Below are 21,267 nucleotides of genomic sequence, written 5' to 3' on the forward strand. Positions count from 1 at the left end.
GTACTTTAGGGCATAGTCCTTTACCTGGTCAGCAAGTGGATATGGGTCCAATACTAGGAGGTTTGGTAGTTTGGGTTGTGGCCAAGCAATGCAATCAGGTGTCACCTGTAGCATTGTGCTATGTTCGCTGGCCGGGAAAGCTGCCCTGAATGCTAGAGCTTTGCATTATGGGTCAAAAGTCATGATTCAATATTCTTAGGCTGAATGCCGATATGCAATATATAGCTTGATATTGTTTGTGGTTTAAATGCTCAGTTTAAAGCCAACTACATGTGAGATGTCACAAACACCTTTATTTATAAGACATTGATCATACAAGCATCAGAAATACGATTACGGTGAGTAATATGTCCCATATATCTCAATGTTAACAATATTGTCTCATCCTATATTGATTTTGAAAATAAATAGATATTGCTCCAAAACTCAATAAATCATCCAACCCTAGATTGGGCATTGGGACTTAAGTCACATGTCGATGACCCTTGGTGGTCCTGTGGGCTCAAGCAGTGCCCTAGTATGCAGGAATGTATTTGGAGGAAAGAAATCCAGTCTAGTGCAATTTATTTAAATTGCATAAATGAGTAGCTTGGGAGAGTAGTGGTAGTAGACACTTATCCTGGGTTCCTGGTGTCGGTTGTAATACTTGTGTTGTATGGTCATGTGAGCAGTGGTTTACTGGTAGCCTCAAGCATTACTCTTGGATATGGGAGCGAGATGGGAGGAAGAGAAAGATGAAATCAACTAGGGAATTTCTTTAAATGTGTGACCAGAGTGAGTAGTTGTGCTGGTGGTATCTATCCAATACATACAATGGGCAGTTTAACAAAGCGAAGGAAAGGATACCATTTAAAATCCACAAACCAAAGATCATAGCCCGCACCTCCTACTGAAGCATAGCTCCTTACCATTATCAGGACATAGGGATAAGAACCTCTGCATGCCAAATATTTGTTTTTTTCTTTGCTTTAAGAGCTAGTTTGAGAGCCTTATTGGTGTTAAGAGATGGAATGCTTTTCACATGCAGCACTTTGTATCGATTAGGTTGCACAAACAGTTTATTGCATTAGCGAGTTGGTTCGATGCAGACTGCCGGGCTGCCAAGAAAAGCCATTTGGAATGTCTTAAGGTGGGGCAACCAATACAGAAATCTAGGTTAAAATTGCTCGGGCCTACTACAAATCTACGATAGGTGCTAAAAGGGTGCCTTTGTCAGGGATAAATGGGATGCCCTAACCGTGGCCTGTAAACAGAGTGATTCCTGTTTGTTCTGGAAAAAGGAAGCTGGGAGGGGCTAGCAGGCCTCGACTACACGCCAATACAGTATTCCATCCCAATCCTGGCAGAAACATTTTGGGGCTTTGTATAATGACCCAATTGACAGCTATGGGAGCCGATGGATTGGAGCTATTCCGTCCCAGTGCCAAACCCAGTAGTAGTGAAAGAAGGCGAGGTAACAAAGGCAATTAAGACGCTAGCAATAAAGCCCCAGGTCCTGATAAGAACCCAGCTGATCTGTTTAAGGTTGAACCGCAGATATGCGCCCCAGTACTCAATCATGTTTTCAATGCTAAAAAATTATACCGTTCTAAAACGGGCAAGCATGTATGCGGTCTTCGTAGACCTTAGCACCTCCTTCGATTGTGTCCCTAGGAACTTTTTGTGGAAGCTTCTGGTAAAGAACAACATTCCCCTGGGGTTACTACTGTTAATTCAGTCACTATACTCGGACAATAAAGCTACTGTTAGGTGGGTTTTGGGGGGGGGGGCGAGTCAACAGATCCTATTTGTATCCAGAGAGGTGTAAGACAAGGGTACGTATTGGTAACCTTGCTCTTCAGCTTATATATACATGAAGTGATTGCTGAACTCGAGTTAGATAGCATTTACTCCTGTAAGATGGGTAAATCTTCTTACCAAGCTCGCTTTTTCGCAGATGACACGGTTTTGCTTGCAACATCTCCAATGGGTTTGAGACATACCATTGCCACATTTCTGAAGAAGTGTAAGGACCTCAGATTAGAGATGAACAAAGGGAAAATTAAAGTGATGGTTTTCAGACGCAGATTGGCTAGATCACTGAGAATCAGTGTCGAAGTAGGGGGAACCCTGCTTGAACAAGTCCAAGAATATAACTAACTTGGGGATTAGATTCTCTGAGAATGGGCTGTGGACTAAGCAAGTCACTACAACAACTGTGACATTGGTTAAATATAGTTGGGGGCATCAGACACTTCCACGATAGCCATAATAGTGGTGGTTACCCCTGCTCTCCAGCTTTACCAGTTGCAGGCGGTTGCCTCAGTTTCTTATGGGGCAGAAATCTGGGGATTCGCTGGTGCCTAATCATTGAGCACTGTGGCAAACACATTTTTGAGGTCACTTCATGTTACCAGTGGGTACCCCTGGTGCAGGTCTGCGTATGGAGTGTGATCTTCAATAGAAAATCTAATCAGGGTAAAACCGCTACAGTACTTGGCTAGACTGTGGTATTTGCCTGATCTGGCTCGCTACAGGGAAGTTCTAAGGCATGTGGTGTCTTTGGAAGGTGCAAAATCACTTCCCTGGTTTAGGCACATAAAAACTTGGCCAAATAAATGAACCTTGATGAACACTGGTTATCCCCTGAAGCCATGACCAGCGGGGCTAAAGGGTCGATTGAATGGGCCGGTGTTGAGCTTTTCAGGTGTTAGTGGCAGCGTGTGAAAGACTCAGTACTGGTAGAATTGACCTAAACTCAAAGGCAGATTTTGGGTAAGAACCTACTTGTATTTTTTTTGCAACCACGCCATGCACATGCACTTTTTGTAGCGTTTCACCTCAGTAGTTTGATGGTGGGCTCTTTCGTTCAGAAATGGATACCCACACTATGATCTGTATAACCTTTGCAAAAGATCATAGAGTGAAATATCGAATCCCCCTGTTTAAACAGGCTGCTATCCGACAAGTAGTGGTAGCAATGTAGTTTTGTGAAGGCTTTAATTTGGGTGCGCTTTTCTTTATTGCCAAGTATGTGCATAAAGTCTGGCTGAGAAGGATCAAAATGTGGAATGCTCTTGCTTTTGTTAACTTGAACTGATGATTATGAGCTTGCAGTGAATTTGGTTATTTCTTTTTTAAATTGTTTACATTATATCCAACTTATGTAACAGCATCATTCCATGTTTAAGGACGTATTTTTCATTCTTGTATGTATCAGGTACTGTACGCAATATCAACAGGCAATTGATTTTATTATTTGTGTGAAAATGTTTTTAATAATTATCAGACGTATTTGGTGTATGCATAACTTTTACGGATTATGCCACAATAAAGTGATTGATGATGATTACATTTTAAGTGGCCTGCATTTGTGGGACTCACATTTGTTACTTATGCCTCAGTGACTGGGCGTACCTGGTGGTAATTACCCACTGTTCGAGCTCATAGTTAAATGAGAGCAGGTGGGCATCAATGTGCAAGATGGTGTCAGCTTCCCTCCAAAGTCTGGTTCCATTCTTTCTGTATTTGGGCCTGTCTGCTGTCTTTCTCACTGAAGAAGGCCTGGGACTTTAACTCCAGGTACACCGCTCTTGCAGTGCACTGCTGGTAATGAAAAGATGGGTCCAAAAGGAAATCTATCTATTCCATTCTCCTTTGTTGATATCAATACTTCTTTCTCTCCTTCTGTCAGCCAGTCTTAAAAGTGTCCCCCTCAGAATCCATCAGTTTGAACTTTTATAGAGCAGAAACCTCTCCCTTCATTAGGGGGAATAATTGTCTAATATATTTGGTCTTTGTATGTGATTGGACAGTGTTCCACAAGTAACTTCACAGTAAACCACCCTCCCTCCCCCCAATGCTCATTGGGCATATCAATGATGAGGGCAGCTTGATGGGAGTAACTACTGCACCCATTTTCCCTCCTGTTTGATGTGATGTCAACTTGGATAATTCTTAATTAAAACAGTGTAGCTTTCTGGAACAGCATGTTCTACACATGTGTTCGTTACTAATCAGTTCATCAGATTACTTTCACTTCGGTGAGCCAAAAACTGCAAGTTTTGTCTCAGCATGACGTATGGTGGATTAGTTACAGATTTTTAAATTTTTCCTTTCAACACATTATTTCCATCTCGCAATAGCAGACTTGCTGACATCGATATATAAATCACTGGCATGTGCCATGTCTGTGCAAAGATATCCACATTTGCTTAATTTACATAATGAACATATCACTATAATATAGTTTTACTGACAGCTGATCAAGTGTTTCACCCTCAACATTTAAAAAAATTCAGTCACTAGCACCTTCCATTCAATAGTTATAAGAGAACATAGGATTGCATATGTAAATTTCCCATAGTGCATTATTTCTTACATATGACGCATTGCAATCTGAAATGGCAAACCATTTCCTTTGAGCACCAAGCTGGGGGCATTTATGACTCCTGAGAAGCCTAGTCATCATGGCTAAAGTTCATTAAGTACTTAGCTTGTAGGGCCGTTTTTGATTCAGTCCCTCCTCCTTGAGTAATTACAGCCACTCTCTATCACTTTAGTCAGAATCCAAGTTTTGACAGTGCAAATTTCCTTCCCGCTGGAAGATTGGGGATTTGATTTCTTAAGAGGGCGCCGGTACAGAACATGTCCCGGAGCAAATACATTGTATTTATAAGGGGCTTCACCCTAAGCTCAAGAACATGTGTAAATTGTAAATGAGCACCATTTGTTTTGCTTTGTAATGCCTGGCTTTCTTAGAACCAATTCCAGGCTGAGTCAAAAACCTGTATAATTGAGCTGGAAAAAAAAGTGTTCACACTTTTCTCATGGGAAAGCATCTCCCATGCCCTGTAGCTTGTTGGGGGTTGTTAGGCCCAAAGTGGCTTCATTCACAAATGCAGCATTAAAAAGTCATTTTATTTCGAATGGATTGTGTCCTTCAACGCATTCCACATCTTAGACATGTAATGTCCACAGCTGTGCACTTAGGACATTTTTTCGGCAGAGGGGGTCCTGCGTCAATGGCGTCGGGTCCATGTCCCTCGAAGGCCTCCGTCGAGGGCGACGTCACAGGATGTTATAAATAGGACGCACGGCGCCTGAAGCCTCAGTTCTGTTTTTTCCGCAAACCTGTTAACTTCCTGTGACTCGGCGCGCCTCGTGTGTTTTCTTCGTAGAAGATGTCTTTCTCTTCGACCCCTCTAACTCCGCAGTCTGGCTTTAATAACTGCCGGGGCTGCAAGTCGAAGATGTCGCTCACCGACTGTTACGCTCACCTGGCTCCCACAGGGGCGTCGATCTGAACTGGACAGCTGTGGTCTCCACCAATGTGATGCGTAGTGCCGAGATGACTGGGCTGGCCCACCTAGCTTCGTTTGCTTGGCCCGTAGGAATATTCTTCTGCAAATGGAGAAAGGGAATTAACCACCCGTGGAGTTGAGCGTTAACCCCCCTCCCCCCCACTCCCACTGTTCTCCCCACTGATCACCTTTGATGTCCTCTTATAGTCTCACCTGATGGTTTGGAAAGATGAGCTCTCCATCCTGCATTGAGCGCAGGGGCGCGTAGATAACCAGTTGCTTCACTGGCTTGAAGGAATTGGTGAGTTCCAGAACAATATTGACTCTGAGATTTCCGGCAAGATGCCGTAAGTATGTAGTTCGTAAGAGTTCAAATGTCTGACTTTCACTCTTGTGCGATTCCTTGCAGGTTGCAGCTTGACCCTAGCAAAGAGTTCCTTGTGGCAACCGGTAATATTCAGGTAAGGATTTGTATTATCCAACACAGTTCAATAAAATAATGTCAGTATGTAACCTGTTGCTTTCTCCCTTATTCAGGCACTGAGAGAAAGTATGAAGCCTCGGGGAATAATGCCTCCGGCGGTAAAATCAGGTAAGTCTATTGTGTTGAGGAGGTTTCCCCTTGTTTGTCCCTTTGTTTCACCTTGCTTTCCTTTTGTTTCCCCTTAGGGGCCAGGGTTCGGCGAGGATGTAGTGGAAGCTGCACCGAGCCGTGAAGAGGAATAGTACCCCCGGTGGTAAAATCAGGTAAGTCTATGGGGGGGAACTAATATTGCCTCTGTTTATTCCCTTGGCTCACCTTGCTGTTCTTGCCTTCCCCTTAGGTGCTGGAGTGCGGCGGGAACATGCAGAAGGATGCAGTGGAATGTGAAGATGCTGCGAAGGCCGGTGAGTTCAGCGCAGCGCTGCAGCAGGTGAGGCGACGCGCATAAAATAACTTCTGTCTTCCAGCTCGAAGGCGCGGTGGATCAGGAATTCAGGTAAGGATCAAAGGTATTGCTCTTGTTCTAACCTTTTCTCCTTCTTTCTCCCTTTTTCTAGGATCTCCAGACTCGAGGTGGGCGTGGCAGAAGACCGGATGCAGACTTGCAGACACGGTGAGCGTTACGCTGCTGAATGCAGAATAACGCGAAGCGTGTGCTGCTCTTCGGGCGTGGTTTAAATAGCCTCCAAAGTAGTCCCAGGTAAGTATTCCTCCCCAGCCCCACCCGAGTAAAAAATAGTCCCTAGGTAAAGTAGTCCCTTCCAAGCCTCTTTTGGCTTGGAGCTCTTGCAGCATGGTCTGGATCAGGTAAGTTTGCAGCATGGTCTGCATCAGGTAAGTTTTAATCTGAGCCTGGCGCCTATGGTGCCAGGACTGACTCTCCATATGAGCCTGGCACCATAGACGCCAGGACTGCACCCAAATAGCCCCTAGCAGGGGTTGTTGGGCTTGCTTGGAATAACTTGATGCCTGCTTCCAGGGTTGGTGGACTTAGTCTGGGTCCCTGGGGGTAGGCATCATGACACCGACCCCCACCGCATTTGTTTGTGGTGCCTGGGCAAGTCACACGACACCGACTACTCGAAATGCCAGTCACTGACTGCCAAGGCCTTATGGGAGCAGAAGGGGAACCTCCAGGTAGGTAGGGGCTCGAAGCATGTTAAGTCTCGTGGTTCCAAGTCCAAGTCGGTTTCCACCGACAACTTGAGGGGCGACTCTCTGCGTCAGGATACCCAAGGATCTCGGTCCCGGAGTGGTTCCCGCCACTCGCCTTCCTCGTCCCGGCACTCGAGGAAGCGCCATAACCGGTCGCCTTTTCCATCCTCCTCCTCAGATGGTGCCGTGAGGAAGGTTACGTGCCCTACAAAGTCCTCGACTTTGGAGGAATGGGTGGCGTTTAAAAAATCCATGATGACGATTTTTCAATTGCAGGACATGGATCTGGTTGCGCCTTCTGACAAAGCCGGCTAGGATCGATCTCGTTCTGTGGCTCTCACGCCTTCGGGCTCGGGTTCGCGACACGACACATCGGGACCCGCCGAGGTCCCGCACGGACAAGGAATCGAAAAGCCGCAAATGACGTGTCTCTAGGTCTCGGTCCTCATCCCCAGCGAGACCGCAGTTACCTATGGAGGACTCGATGCCGGCATCGACTCGGTCGGCGCTGTGTCCGTCTGACTCGGACGTCGATGCTTTGCCGTCATACCAGCCCACGGCGCCATCGGCACCTGTGTCGACGTCGACGCCAAAGCCTTTGGCGCTCTCAACGTCGAAGCCTTCAACGCTTTCTGCGCCTTTGGGGATTTTTTCTTGGAGTGTGCCTTTGGAGTTCCTGGACATAGTGGATGCTCCGAAGAAGGCTGCGTCGAAGTCTGTGTGAATAGTTGTGGCCTCCAGGCCCTCTTCTGTCACCATACCTGGGTTTCGCCTCCCTCTGGCTGACATTTATGAAGAGGAGTAGAGATTGGAGTTTGAGGACCCTGGTGAACTGGATGAGGCTCCACAATTTTCTGGTGATAGTCAGTTGAAGGAGTTGAGACAGTCCCTCCATGATGCCAGTGGGTTGGACACTTCCCCGGAAGTGGACTTTGGTAGACCTGAGCCTGGGGGTCATGCAGAGTCTTCGTACAGAAGGCTCATGTCACGGGTCTCAGAGTATCTGGGCTGGTCCAGTCCTCCTGAAGACTTTGTGCATGACGATCTGACAGACATTTTAGATCAGGGTCCGTCCTCTGACCGGGTTTTGCCTTTTCAACCTTCCTTGCAGAAAAGGGTGGGGGCTGTTTGGCAGTCCCCGGATTCTCTTCCGGCTATTACTAAGTCCTTGACCAAGAAATGCCGCCCTTCCGTTAGCGACCCCAGCTATTTATCTACTCACCCCACTCCTGAGAGTTTGGTGGTTCAGGCGGCTACTGCCACTTCGAGGCAGGCGGTGTACCCTTCCATTCTTCCGGATAGGGAAGACAATCGCTTTGACGTTTGGGCACGGAAGGTGTTTTCTGCTGGGAGCATGGCTTTGAAATCGGCCAACTCCACGTGTGCCTTGGCAAAGTTTACACACACTCTGTGGAATTGTGCATCTTTTGCGGCTGAGCGTATTCCCAAGGGGGAAGAAAGGGATGGTTTCCTTGCTGTCATGCAGGATGGCAAGGATGCCATGTGTGAGGCCCTTCAGTCGGGTTTGGATACGGCGGACAGTGTGAGCCGGTCCATGGCTGCGAGCACCGTTATACGCAGATTTGCGTGGTTGCCAAATTCGGGGTTTGCAAAGCTGTCTTCTGAACATGCCCTTTGATTACACACATTTATTTGGCAGCAAGGTTGACGAAAGCCTTGAGAGATTGCAGACCTCAAAAGCTGCGGCGAAATCTTTAAGCGCCGCGGTGCGTCAAGCTCTGCCTTTTCGTCCTAGGGGACAGCAGTGGAGGGGAGGTTCCTTTCATTTCTACTCCTCTTTTGGTAGAACGAGAGGAGCTGCCAGTCAAAGGGGCAGAGCGAAAAAGTACCCGTGGTGGTTGGGGAAATCGTGGTGCCAAAGCCGCTCAGGCAGCTGCCTCTTTGCCTTCAGGCACTGCCGTAGTCGCTTCCAAACAGTCGTGAGGCCATGTCCCATGGTTCGCCGGTTGGGGGCAGACTGTCTCAGCATCTCGAAGAATGGCAGGCCATTACTTCATATGCGTGGGTTCTGGATACCATTGTCCACGGCTACTGCCTTCCCTTCCTTCGGCGGCCTCATGACAATCCACCGTGGAACCACTCTTTGAAGAGTCCGGATCCGCTCCTTGCGCAGGAAATCTTGTCCCTGCTGGAGAAAGGCGCCATAGAACTGGTGCCTGTAGCGGAGAGGAACAAGGGATGGTATTCCCCTTATTTTTTGATCCCAAAGAAAGACAGGGGATTGAGACCCACCATGGACTTGCTTTGGTTGAACAAACTTTTCAGGAAGGACAAGTTCAAGATGGTCACTCTTTCTCAAGTCCTCCAGGCCCTTCAACTTCAGTATTGGTTGGTGTCTCTGGATCTCTGGGATGCATACTTCCATCTGCCGATCCATCCCGTGCACAGGAAGTACCTGAGGTTTGCAGCTGGTGACTCGCACTTTCAGTTTCGGGTCCTGCCGTTCGAATTGACCTCTGCCCGAGGGTCTTCACTAAGCTCATGGTGGTGGTGGCAGCGTACCTCAGGCGAGAGGGGGGGATTCATTTATATCCCTACCTGATGACTGGCTAATCCGGGCACGCTCTCCCGAGCTAGCGTTGGATCATCTCGGTGTCATCTGCCGCACCCTCCACAGGCTTGGCTTCTCCCTGAGTCGCACCCGACACCTTCCCAACAACTCCAGTACATCTGGGCTGTGTTGGACACGTCCTCGGGGAAGTGTTTGCCTCCCAAGGTAATGGCTCATCACATCTCGAATTCTTAAGGTTACTCGGCCTCATGGCCTCCTGCATTTTTCTGGTGCAAGTGACCCGGCTGCGGATGAGATCCCTGCAGTGGGCTCTCAAGATGCAGTGGTCACAGTTCTCCAGCAAGATGTCGTATCCCGTTCAGATTCCACTCTCGGTCTCCCAGGATCTTCTGTGGTGGGCCGACAAAGGGAACCTGATGAAGGGGGAACAGTTTTGGCAACCGTGGCCAGAGGTGACTGTAGTGACGGTTGCTTCCCTCACAGGATGGGGCGCTCATGCCAACGACTTGACCACCAGCGGTCGTTGGTGTCAGTCGGAGTCCAGCCCTGAAGGCGTTTCTGCCCTCTGTGCGGGGGGAGGGGAGAGTGCCCTGACCTTAACAAAAATGGGTGGGGGGGGTAAGGTCACTTCCGTTGTGTAGATAGGCAATGCAGATCTGGTTCTGGGCCATACAGCAGGAAATTTCGATCTCGGCAGTTCATCTGGCCGGAGACGACAATACGACTGCGGACGCTCTGAGCAGTCAGAGCGCGGTCTCCCACGAGTGGGAGTTTGCTCAGGAAGACCTTCAGGAGATATCCGCCCTTTGTGGAACCCCGAAAGTGGATCTCATTGTCACCAGTGTCAACCGGAAGTGCGAGAGATTCTGCTCAAGGGAAGTGTGGTCTTACGAACTAGGGCTCATACCAGTGACTGAGAAACTTGGCTTGGGCCGCCAGTAGTATCGTTCCATATCGGGTAGCGCTAGGCCACCCTTGGTGACAGGGTGTACGAGGGACGTGTATGCCACCCTTGCGGGTTTACCCGCCCAGATGAGGTCTAGAACCAGACTCAGATTTCCCAGGAAGCGACGTGACAACAAGATAGGGATGTTGGAGAATTGATGCAGAAATTTGGGGAGAATTACCATCTTCACCAACGAGGCTCTTCCCCAGAGGGTGAGCGGGAGAGTTTTCCACCTGTTCACCTTTTCCCTTAGTGTTCTCAGTGTGCTTTCGTAGTTGTCTTTAAATATGTCGTGGTGGTTCAGGGACATCAGGATTCCCAGGTATCGGATGTGGGCTTTTTCCCAATGAAAGTTGAAATCATCTTTAAATATTCTGGTCTTGGTGTTTAAGGGGAATATGATTGATTTGGTTTGATTGATTTTCAACCCTGATACGAACCCAAACTTTATTATTTCACGCATGATCGGGTTGAGGTTTTCGCTGGGGTTTTGCATGTACAGGACTATGTCATCGGCATAGAGGGATATTATCAAACGATGAGGTCCTATTTTGAGCCCTCTCTGAATTTGCCGTTCTCTGTGGCCAGTCGCTAGGGGCTCCATCACTAGGGCGAATATCATGGCAGATAATGGCCATTCCTGTCTGGTGCCGCGTTGGAGATTTATATATGCCAACCGAGTCGACCCAAGGGTGATTGCTGATTGGGGTTGATTATAGAGAAGCGAGACCAGATTGTACTGTTTCCCGTGTCCGAGCTGCTGTAGCATATCAATTGTGATATTGGGCGATAGGATTTACATTCTTCGGGGGGGTTGTCTTTTTTGTGCAGGAGAATTATGTTGGCTTCTCTTAGTGTTTGTGGGAGGATGCTGGATTCAATTGCTTCTTCAAAGACATTTAGGAGGAGGGGGGCTATGACTGGGGCGAAAACATTGTAGAACCCGTCGGGTCCTGGGGCTTTGGATGGCGGTAGACTTTTTATTGCTTCTTGGATCTCATCTAGTGTGATGGGGTCGTTCAGTGGCTCGCAGTGTTCCCTCTCCACCCAGTACAGTTCTGTGTCATTGAGATAGTTACGAATCGCCTCAGTGTCTGTTGGGTGCCTGGCACTGTATAGCTCTTGCTAGAATGCTCTGAAAACTTCGACTATGTCTTCTTCTTTATGTAGTATATTTCCCTGTGGTGATCGGATACTATCCACCCTTGTTGGTTTCCTATCTGCAGCTATGAGACATGCAAGGAGATCTCCAGGTTTCTGGCCTTCGCCATATTGTCCAATTCTGTGATTGTGGCCTAGAAATGTTATCTTGCGTTCCGCTTGGTTTCTGAAGTTGAGAAGTTCTTCTTTCAACATTGCCTGGATGTGGTCCGAATTAGTGATGGCTTGCTGATTTTCCAGGCCTTTCAGGTGAGTTTCGCTGGCGCCTAGTTCTCGTCGGATTAGTTTCAGAATTCCGTTTTCCTTAGCCAGACAGACACCTCTTACATAGCATTTGAGTGACTCCCACGGCACCCCTGCGGAGTTGACAGTGCCCTGGTTAATTTCAAGGAAGGTGCTGATTTCTTTGCGTATTTCTGTAGCAAATACTTGATCCGCAAGTGATCTGGGTTTAAAGCGCCAGTGGTGAGGCCGTGGTCTGGTAGCCGGTAGGTATCCTTCGAGTATTACAGTGGCGTGATCTGAGAATGTTTTGGGGAGTATTTGGCAACTGCCCCATTGCCAATTGCTGTGTGCAGAGACTAGCAGATAATCGATACGAGTATTATGGACGCTTGAGTTATATGTGTAGTATCTGATTTCCCAGTTCTGGTTTCTCCATATATCAGATTGCAGATCTCTTGCACTTGTAGGCTGGCCTTGGATGGGTTCGCTGTTGTTGGCTGTGACTTGTCTTTCTGTGGGTCGAGATGTGTATTCAGGTCACCTCCCCAGATTATGGTTGCGTTGCGCACTTGCGCTAGAAGGGACAGCACCCACTTGAAATTGTTTGCGCCATCTGTGTTAGGGGTGTAGGAATTGACAAATACCACCTCCTCTCCCTCCACAATCCCCTGTACCAGGAGTGCTCTTCCATCGCTGTCCCTTTCCGTTTTGATCAGGCGAAAACACAGCAAAGAGTGAATGAGGATTGCGACTCCCCTGGCGTAGGATGAGCAAGAAAAGAAGTAGCGGTGGCATCCCCAATTGCGGGCTCAGAGGTGTTTATTTTGAGGCAGAAGGTGGGTTTCTTGAATCATTGCCACCTCGATATTGTGCCGTCTGAGCAGTTGCAGGATCTTATGTGTCTTGGCTGGGATATTGCCCCCTCTAATGTTCCAAGTTGCTACTTTGAATTGGCACGATGGTGTTTTATGTGGAACCCGTTTAAGGGTGTAGCGGTAAACATCTCCTTGGTGATGTCCCGGTGCGTGGGCCGACTGGGATGTGTGGGATCTTCTTCAGACATGTAGGTGTGTGGGGGGCGGCTGTGGGACCCGGGTCTAGGTTGGGGCCTGGGCGGCAGTGCATGGCGTGCACTTTGAACAACAACAATATTATAACAACTTTCATTGCACGGGCAACCCCCAACTTGTCCGTTTGGAACCCCCCGCCCCCACTAGAACACAAAACGTGCTGTGCACGGGGCACAGGTGGCCTTCCAAGACTTAGGCCCCCACCTCCAGGTTGCGAAGATTGACCTGATGGCTTGTTTCCGTATTGCTTTGGATCAGTGCTACGGGTGTTCATCAAGGCGGGATTCTCTCCGCCCTTTCTCTTCTTGCAGATCCGGCCTTTTGGTTTGCGGGTTTACATCCCTGCCTGTCGAGGAACAGTGTGGCTTCCCTGGGGGAGTTGAAGAAATGGGTATTTCCCTCATGTTGAATATGTAGTTTCGCAGGGAAGAGCATCGAATAAGTGATTTGGTTACCGCGCAGCCTGTGTTTAACATGGGTGAACAACCCCCTTTGGGCTTGGACTGATGGAGAGAAGTCTGGATAAAACTGAATGTCGTCTCCGTCGTAGTGGAGTTTGCCCTTCTCTCTTGCCATTCTTAAAATCGTGTCCCCATCCTTATAGCTTAAGAGCTTAGCTATGATCGGGCGGGGGGGGGTGTCCCCGGGATGGGTCTGGTTGCAGGGATCCTGTGGGCTCTTTCCACCACGAATAATTGCGACAGCAGTGGGGCCAAATAGCTCAGTGCATAGTGTCTCAATGTGCTCCTCCATTTTGTTTTGTAGCTGCTGCTCCCTGACTCTGACTATCCTTATATTATTTCGTCTGGAGCGACCTTACAAGTCCTCATTTTTAGCCAGAACAGTTTTCATTTGGCCCTCTAGCATGGAGACTTGTGTGGTGAGTGCTGATGCGCCGTCGTCCAGATCAGAGACCCTTTGTTCAACGGAGTCTGACCTGTCCCTGTGTTTATTGGGGCGGTGTTGCAGCAGGTCCACCTTGCACGAGAGCGAGTGTATCTTGCTGTCTAAGCCGCCTATCCCTGCTTTTAGGTCCATTAACATCTCCCTACTGTCTGGTTGTTGCGGGTGTTCTTCTGCTGAGGGATTAGTTGGGGATTCTGGGCGCTTATCCGATCTGGGCGTTTTGGGTGCTGGGCCCGCATCAAAGTTGAGTTTTCTCTGGGAAAGGTCAGTTTTCCCCATCTTGGCCTTGGCGGATATGTGGGTGCCGTTCGGCTGTTTGTCCTGTGCTGTTGGAGGCAGGGTCGGAATGCCCGGTTTTTTGTGTTTTATGCCTTGTACGTGGGACAGGAAGGATTGGTTGTGCCAGCTCTTGTGGATGTGTCAGGTTACTACGTGTGCCCTGTGGGGCGCTGGCAAAGCGTGCACGGTTGATGGGCCACAGCACAGTTATGCCGGGACAATTTCACATGGGGGACTGGTGGTATTTAGTAGCTGTCTGTTTTGAGAACAAGTTCTTATCCCTGCGGGGGTTCCGCTGGCTTCTGGTGTTAAGCAGGCAGATATTTGTCGCTGCGCACTGCAATAGGAGGGGCCTGGACCGGGTTGCGTGAAGTGTCTTTATGGCCAGTCGCTTAGCTGAATCGGCGGGAGTGTCTCGGGGAGTGGGGACCTCCACAGGGTGTCCCCCTTTTTGCCAGCCTTGCTTAGTGGTGTTGATTATTGTCCCGTTTGCTTTGTATGCCTCTATGTGCTTTTGCGCGCCTCCCGCCTCTCACCTGCCGGTGTCCGCTCCGACACCGTCTTTCTGCTGAGTGTGGGCGCGGACCTTGTAGCTGCACCGCAGGGCCGGGGAAGCGCCACCGCCGTCCCGCGCGTCTCCTCCGCGCGCTCCGGATGACAGGCAGTGTGCTTTGGCGCGGGCGGGAGCCGCTCGGTGCCGCGAGGCGCCGCAGGTCGCAGAGGGTTGCACGCAGCGGGCCAACTCCAGCAGTGCTGCCCACCGGTGCATCCTCGCTGTTGCTGGACCCGGCGGGTCTCGTGGTTGAGTCCGCGGCTCCTCCTACTTATTCGCAGAGGTATGGTGCTGGGCGAGCCGGCGCTCCAGGGGCCCGCGCTGCTCGCGATTGTGCAGCCTGTACCATGCTGCAGATATCTCGCGGAAGGCGAGTCCGATTTGCTCCGGATTTTCAGATTTTCGGCAGGGATGAAGTGCTGCGCTGGAATAGTGTAATTCTTGCGTATTTGGGGATTTCGCCTCAGGATTGCCGCGATTAAACAGGATTCATGTGGGAGGTAGCCGAGAGCTTACAGGGGAGCCGCCATCTTGGTTGGCCCTCTAGCGCCCTCTAGATGTTCAGAAGGATAAATAGTACATATGGCGCCAGACATATTTAATATTTGTTGAGTGAGACTTTGCCAAGAAGCAAGTTCTGCCTGGCCATCATGCAATTGCCATCTCTTAACTGTATGTGAAATTCAGACTTGGGCTGGGTTCCTGGCAAAGATTGAGTGAGTAGGGGGAGTGAGTGAGCGGTTTGGCTCCAGCAGAGAATGGATCTGCTCTTCCTGTCGGTTACCATAATAATACCAGGTTTTAAAGTCATTTGTATTATGCGACGTGGCAACCACGCTCCTCTTTTGTAAAGCAATTTGCAATGGCTAAATATATTGTATATGTATGTGTTTTGGGTGCTTTATAGACAGAAAGGGGGTTGTTTACTGCAGAGGTTACATTTATTGGTCAGTATCTTTGAGAGTGCACCACTGGGTAGGAGCTATTTTATGGAATTTGACTTGCTGTATTTTAAAATGCTTTATTTAGATTTTGTAATGGTCATTTGTGTTTTGAAGTAACGTTTAAAATAATTGTTTTTGGTGTTGTAAATAAACTCAGAATTGTTAATAATAAGTGGACCACAGTTCTCACGAGTACATTAAGGCATGGATGTTAAACATTGTTCAATTACGCATTTTTGGTGTAATGTGTGCTTTATAGCAATCTTCTGAGAAGCCATTATGTATTTATTAAACGCATCATGAGTATGTTTAATCGTAATATAAGCAAGCATTGCAATTTTGTAAATTTCATTTTACTTTTTTTAATGTATTGGAACCCAGCGATTTCAGTTTTTCAAGTGGGCATTATTTAATTGTGAGTGTAGCCCATTGCTTGGCCAAGTATTTCAGCACTTTGCCTATTTATTATAAATGCATATGATGCATTGTATTTCCAAGAGTTGAACGATGCCATTGCTTTAAAGAAGTTTGCATACTCCATATTAAGCGAATAAGGGATTTATTTTCATCAAGCTAGTCATTCACGTTCAGTTCCACGCACATTGGTTTTGTTACTATAGTTGTATTCAGTATCTCGTGGCACGCTAAATTACAATGGCTGTGGGACCGAATAAAATGCAAGTACACGTGGGTTTTTCAGATATTGATTTTATTTTTTTATGTTACAATAAATCCACATTCAGACTTGAAACTTTATGGGAAACAGATTAATCACTCCAGCAGATTTCATGCCCCTACAAATCAATACCTCTAACAGACGGAATGGCTGACTGCATTATACCCGGTTTAGAATATTTGGCCTTGGAAATAATAGACTTTCATAAAGTACTTTTATAAAACTGATCTCGTGTTTTTTTTTTTTTTGATAACCAGTAAAATTAATGTTATTTCTTTTCCCAGAAGCGCTCCAGAGGCCAAGTGCTGTTTGACAAAGTGTGTGAACATTTGAACCTCTTAGAAAAGGATTATTTTGGGCTGACATACCGGGATTCAGAGAATCAAAAGGTAAATCAGAAATGCCTCAGTTTGTTTTTCCCCAGTGAATGTTCAATCTATGAGGCTAGAATGTTTGTTTTAGAATCTGGTCTTGCTGTATCTTTATACCATATAATTTAGAATATATTATGTCATATAGGTATTTATGCAACACAGATTTGTTTTACATTCACATGCTGTGCATTGGTCGCCATCTAGTAGTTCTAAAAAAAAAAAAAAATTGGTCTTTTATGCGCTTCATGCTGGAGAAGGCCTCTAAACACACGACACGTGTTGTAGCCATACTGCTCAGTGTTGTCTTGCTTCCAAGACAAGTATGTTGCCCCTTAGTTATCGCCCAGCCCTTTTTAGATGTACATGCTGTGCATTGGTCACCATCTAGTGGTTACAATGTGCTATTACAACTTGTTTACTTTTGGGGCGGGGAGTGCAGATGGGCAAGCTTATAACAATGCCAGTATAATGTGGATGCTTCTTCCATCTTCAGATTGTTTTTAGCCCCACCATCGTGTTCGCTCATGAAAGATGACGAAATGAGACTTCGAAAGAGATGGGGTATTTTGGGGTCAACACCAGCCGCATCACAAAGATGGAAAGCCCTCCGGATCCACGAATTTGGCACCGGGCCAAGTCCTATATCTGAAAACATGTATTCTTGTTAATTATAAAGTTCTCTTAAAATGAAAGTAGAACACCATTTAAGTATTGTCCGTAGTGTAATCAACAATTCCAGGGAATTTGTGAACAGTGTTATTCCTGAGAAATTGGTTTCTGTAATGTGATCATGATGAAGATAGTTGTGCAGCTTGCAGAAGATGGAAGCCCAAAACATTCAAGTGGGAAAAGGTGGGCACCATAGGCTGTAGACTCCAGTCGTTATCAGTATATGGCGAAGACTCAGAGTTATCCGAGTCTACACATCTAAATGTAGTTTATTAAGAGCTTGAGTCTTCAGTGACTCCTAAAACAAGCAATGGCAATGCCAACAGGTTGGGCTTTTCTGTAGGCATGGGAAAGGCACTTGCCAGGCACTCACATAGTGGTATTAACTGGCCATTGATGGTACAAGGTGCATTATAGTGCAAGTATCTGGGCATCTCATAGCAGTGCCTGGCAAATGCCTAAAACGTATATGTAAACCAAAACGGTTTGCTTTGCCAATGCTTGTTTAACAGGACTTCAGTGAAGGACGCGCAGAGTGCTTATAAATCGAGTTGCTGAAGGCAGAACTGGGTAAGACTTTTACACCAGTATCGGGTTTGCCATTCCAATGAAGTCATTAAGTCTCAGATGACTGCTTTCAAATAACACTGTCAGGTACTTTGAGTCCAACATTTGATGGTAAGGCTTCATTAAAGTAAGCTTTTAGAGTTCCCACAAGGCAGTGTTTTGGGCAGGGAGGGGCAGGATCTTGGCGGGAATGGTCATAGGAATTAGCATGAACATGGTTAGTCAATGGATATGCAAATAACCAAACAACACCTACAAGCTGCGTGTGCCTTCTCATATGCCATTTCTCCCTATCTGTACTCTAATGCAATAGTTTAGGCTTATAGGTATCGCTTGCTACTTAATAGACTAAACTAAAAAGGGGTGGTGAGCTTGATGCCATGACATAGAGATTATAAAGGTGGAGCACACCAGTACCGCTAATCCCAGTGCCATGTTTTTGGTGCAGACACATTGCTATCCCTTTGCATCAATGTTTAGGTATTTTATTTTAAAGAAATCAAGTTCAAGTCCAATTTGATTCACTATGTGGATATTCCCAAGCAAAACAAAACCTTCAAACTTAATCTCAAGGATGCAACAGCAAGCAGTAGACCCTGTGCATTTTCCAAACTTGCATATGATCTCGGTCATAAGGGCACTAGCAAAAGGACAAAAGTGGGTATAAGAAACTACATGCAAATATCATTCAAAATTCCAAAATTGATGCAAGACACTCGGGGGTAGTATACAGATGAACGGGACCTGTACCCATGGGAGAAGGAACATTTGGTGGATGAAGACCGTGGTGAGTGGGCTAACTATGCAATACATGTTAATGAGCATCCCATATAATCATCTCCAAATAATGAAACAAAATGAATAGAGAGACTTCCTAGAGGTAACACTTAAACCTCCACAAACCGAAAACCCTTCTTGGCAAGGATTTCAAAGTGGAGACATACAGTGCTCTCCCAACAACTGTTAAATCAGTCAAACCTGTACCACAGTACCCAAATGCAACAGGAACCCATTCTGCCTGCCCCAGATGCCATGTTAGAATTGAAAGCAAAGAAAAGAATACCAATGGGATTATGTGATCCCTCACTTTCTCTTCAGTATTTTTCACTGCGCTGTGATGCCTTTGGTGACGGCACGCAATACAAGTATCTGATTGATTGATTGAATGGTCACATCTTTCTCTGAAGCACCACCTAATAGGGAAAGTAAACAATGGCAATGTGGCACATAGCATTTGAATGGCATCAGAATTGCTAGAATGGGATTATCATAACAAATGGGACAACAAATTGTTAGAAGCAAGAGCATGAGTACACATTTTTGTGCAGGAAGGCCAAAGAACTTTTACTACAATGATCCAGACATTCCTGGATGCGGCAGGCAGAAAAGAGTGCACAGAGATGACTATAAGGAGACATTCATGGCCAGGGGTCTGGTTCAAATCAAACAGTCAAAAAAGTTAGAAAGGCTTTTTGGTGGGCAATTATTATTATTATTATTATTTTTTTTTGGTTAAACCTTTACAAAATTTTGAATTATATTTCTCACATATTAAACACATATTACAAATACAAGTCATAAAACACATTTTTAGAACAAATATAAAATATACAATTTGTCATTTCATTTCATTTACAAGGCATATATTCGTACATTGAAAAGATTAAGATCATATATCATTGTTAGTTTATATTTTCTTTGGTTTCAAATACCATGAGCTCCATTTCTATGATTTATTTTTTGATGGGCAATATCTATTTGTCTAAGCAGCCAAGAAAAGCTACATAACTAAAAAAGAAAATGGGACTGCAAGAGCAATGGGGACATAACCAGCCTGTGTCAGAGCACCCAATCAAACTCGCACACAGGAACAACACAAGAAGTAATAGTTAGGAAGGATTTGCTTGGGGAGAGTAGATAGTTGGAAACTCAAAAAAGATCTTAAATCTGAATGTCTCTAATATCCCACGCAATGCCCTCTAGGGTCTCAGGGGCATTGCTGTACCAGCTTCTCGTTACTAAGGCCTTTCTTGATTTCCTGCTTTTTTAGCAATGTTTGTAGGTGACTTGAATACAGTGGTGACCTCTCCTCCAGGATCTAGAATGGGGCTCCAACTTGGGGTCTGTGCCAATAGTTTAGTCTGGAGCAGGTTTCTTACAAAGGCCCAGGCTGTCAAAAAGGAGGCTACACCTGCACAATGGCTAGCTCCCTCTTGGGCTTCTACAACAACGATTTTTCTGGATCTTTAGCCCATCAAACTAGTCCCTCTCTTCTCTTTGGCATTCCTCCACGTGCTTATAACTTAAGACCTGCCGTGATCCCCTTCTCCTCTTCCCTAGCATCTGGCTTTAGCTGCACCTCTTTGATGCTTCATCATATGCTCTAGACCACCGTCCACTTCAGGGTTAGTCTTTTTATGCTTAGAGTTTACCTCTTTACACCCCCATCACCTCAGACTGTACTGTTCTCTTTCCACCAACCCCCAATGATATCCTTTATCTCCTTCCTTCAGTACTTGCCTCCAGCCCTTTGTCCACCCGCTTCCTTGCTCCACTGTTCAAATTCCTGCTCTTGCCATTTTCTCCAACTGTCTCAATCACCTCTGGCTTCTTCTCCAAACAACCACACTACATGTCGGGTTTACTTAGGACTTTGTTTCCATTCCCTGGGTTTGCCCTGTCTGTCTGTAGCAGTCTTTGGTAATTGTTTCTTATCCGGGATTGGGCACCTGCAGGTGAATTAATGCAATTGGCTGTTTGAGATCCAGACTCACCGTGCTAGATAGACCAAGTCCTTAAGAGACTTCTCTGTCATCTTTGTTTTGGAATGAGACATGCACATGGGTGGGTGAGTCCTGCACTGGTATTGATGGTGCCTGCTACTAAAGGAACCGTAGTTCATAATGGCACCATGTGAATATCCCTCGCCTCAGGCTGGTGGCATGGTGTGTATAGCCAGAGGATCATCACCACGCTGCCCCCGAGCACAGCATCATGCTTTCCGTGACAGCCCCCTTGACTACCACACCATCATGCCCCAGCTTTAGGTGGGGGACTTCGAGAAAAGGAAAAGTGATGTAACAATCACCAGATGTGAGGTGTGAGATTTGATAGAACTAGCCCACTTACTGCTATTTTGTAGAAATGTTAAGCAGTAGATGAAGGAGAAATCGGCACTGGACCCTTGAATACGGGGTCTGGATGTAAACTGAACCCGCTTCAAGGGCTCCGCGCTGTATCCAGAGGGAAAAGGGCAAGCCACAAAAAACCTCAGGAGGTTGGATAGTAGGATCACAGGAGAATTAAGGGGACTCCAGTCCACTTGTGAGGAATGATGACTGAAGGTGGAGTAGTGAAGCTATAAGGCTACTTAGCAGGATCAATGAAGGTGAAAGTAAGGCTCCGTAGCAATGCGGGACAGGGAGCGAATCATGAGAACAATT

General features: G+C 46.7%; 1 protein-coding gene across 25 annotated transcripts in view; it reads left to right on the forward strand.

Moving 5' to 3' along the window:
* EPB41L3 (erythrocyte membrane protein band 4.1 like 3) overlaps window positions 1–21,267 on the forward strand; it is a 971,190-nt gene that overhangs the window by 403,101 nt on the left and 546,822 nt on the right. For 23 of the 25 annotated variants that reach the window (XM_069620665.1, XM_069620670.1, XM_069620666.1 and 20 more), the window contains exon 4: window positions 16,499–16,603. In XM_069620665.1, coding sequence (XP_069476766.1) covers window positions 16,499–16,603 — 105 coding nt within the window. The remainder of the gene's footprint in view (window positions 1–16,498; window positions 16,604–21,267) is intronic. The other 2 variants (XM_069620668.1, XM_069620675.1) reach the window with 1 other exon arrangement.

This window comes from Ambystoma mexicanum, chromosome 5q (genome assembly GCF_040938575.1).
Source record: "Ambystoma mexicanum isolate Mex_15411 chromosome 5q, UKY_AmexF1_1, whole genome shotgun sequence".
Taxonomy (NCBI): domain Eukaryota; kingdom Metazoa; phylum Chordata; class Amphibia; order Caudata; family Ambystomatidae; genus Ambystoma; species Ambystoma mexicanum.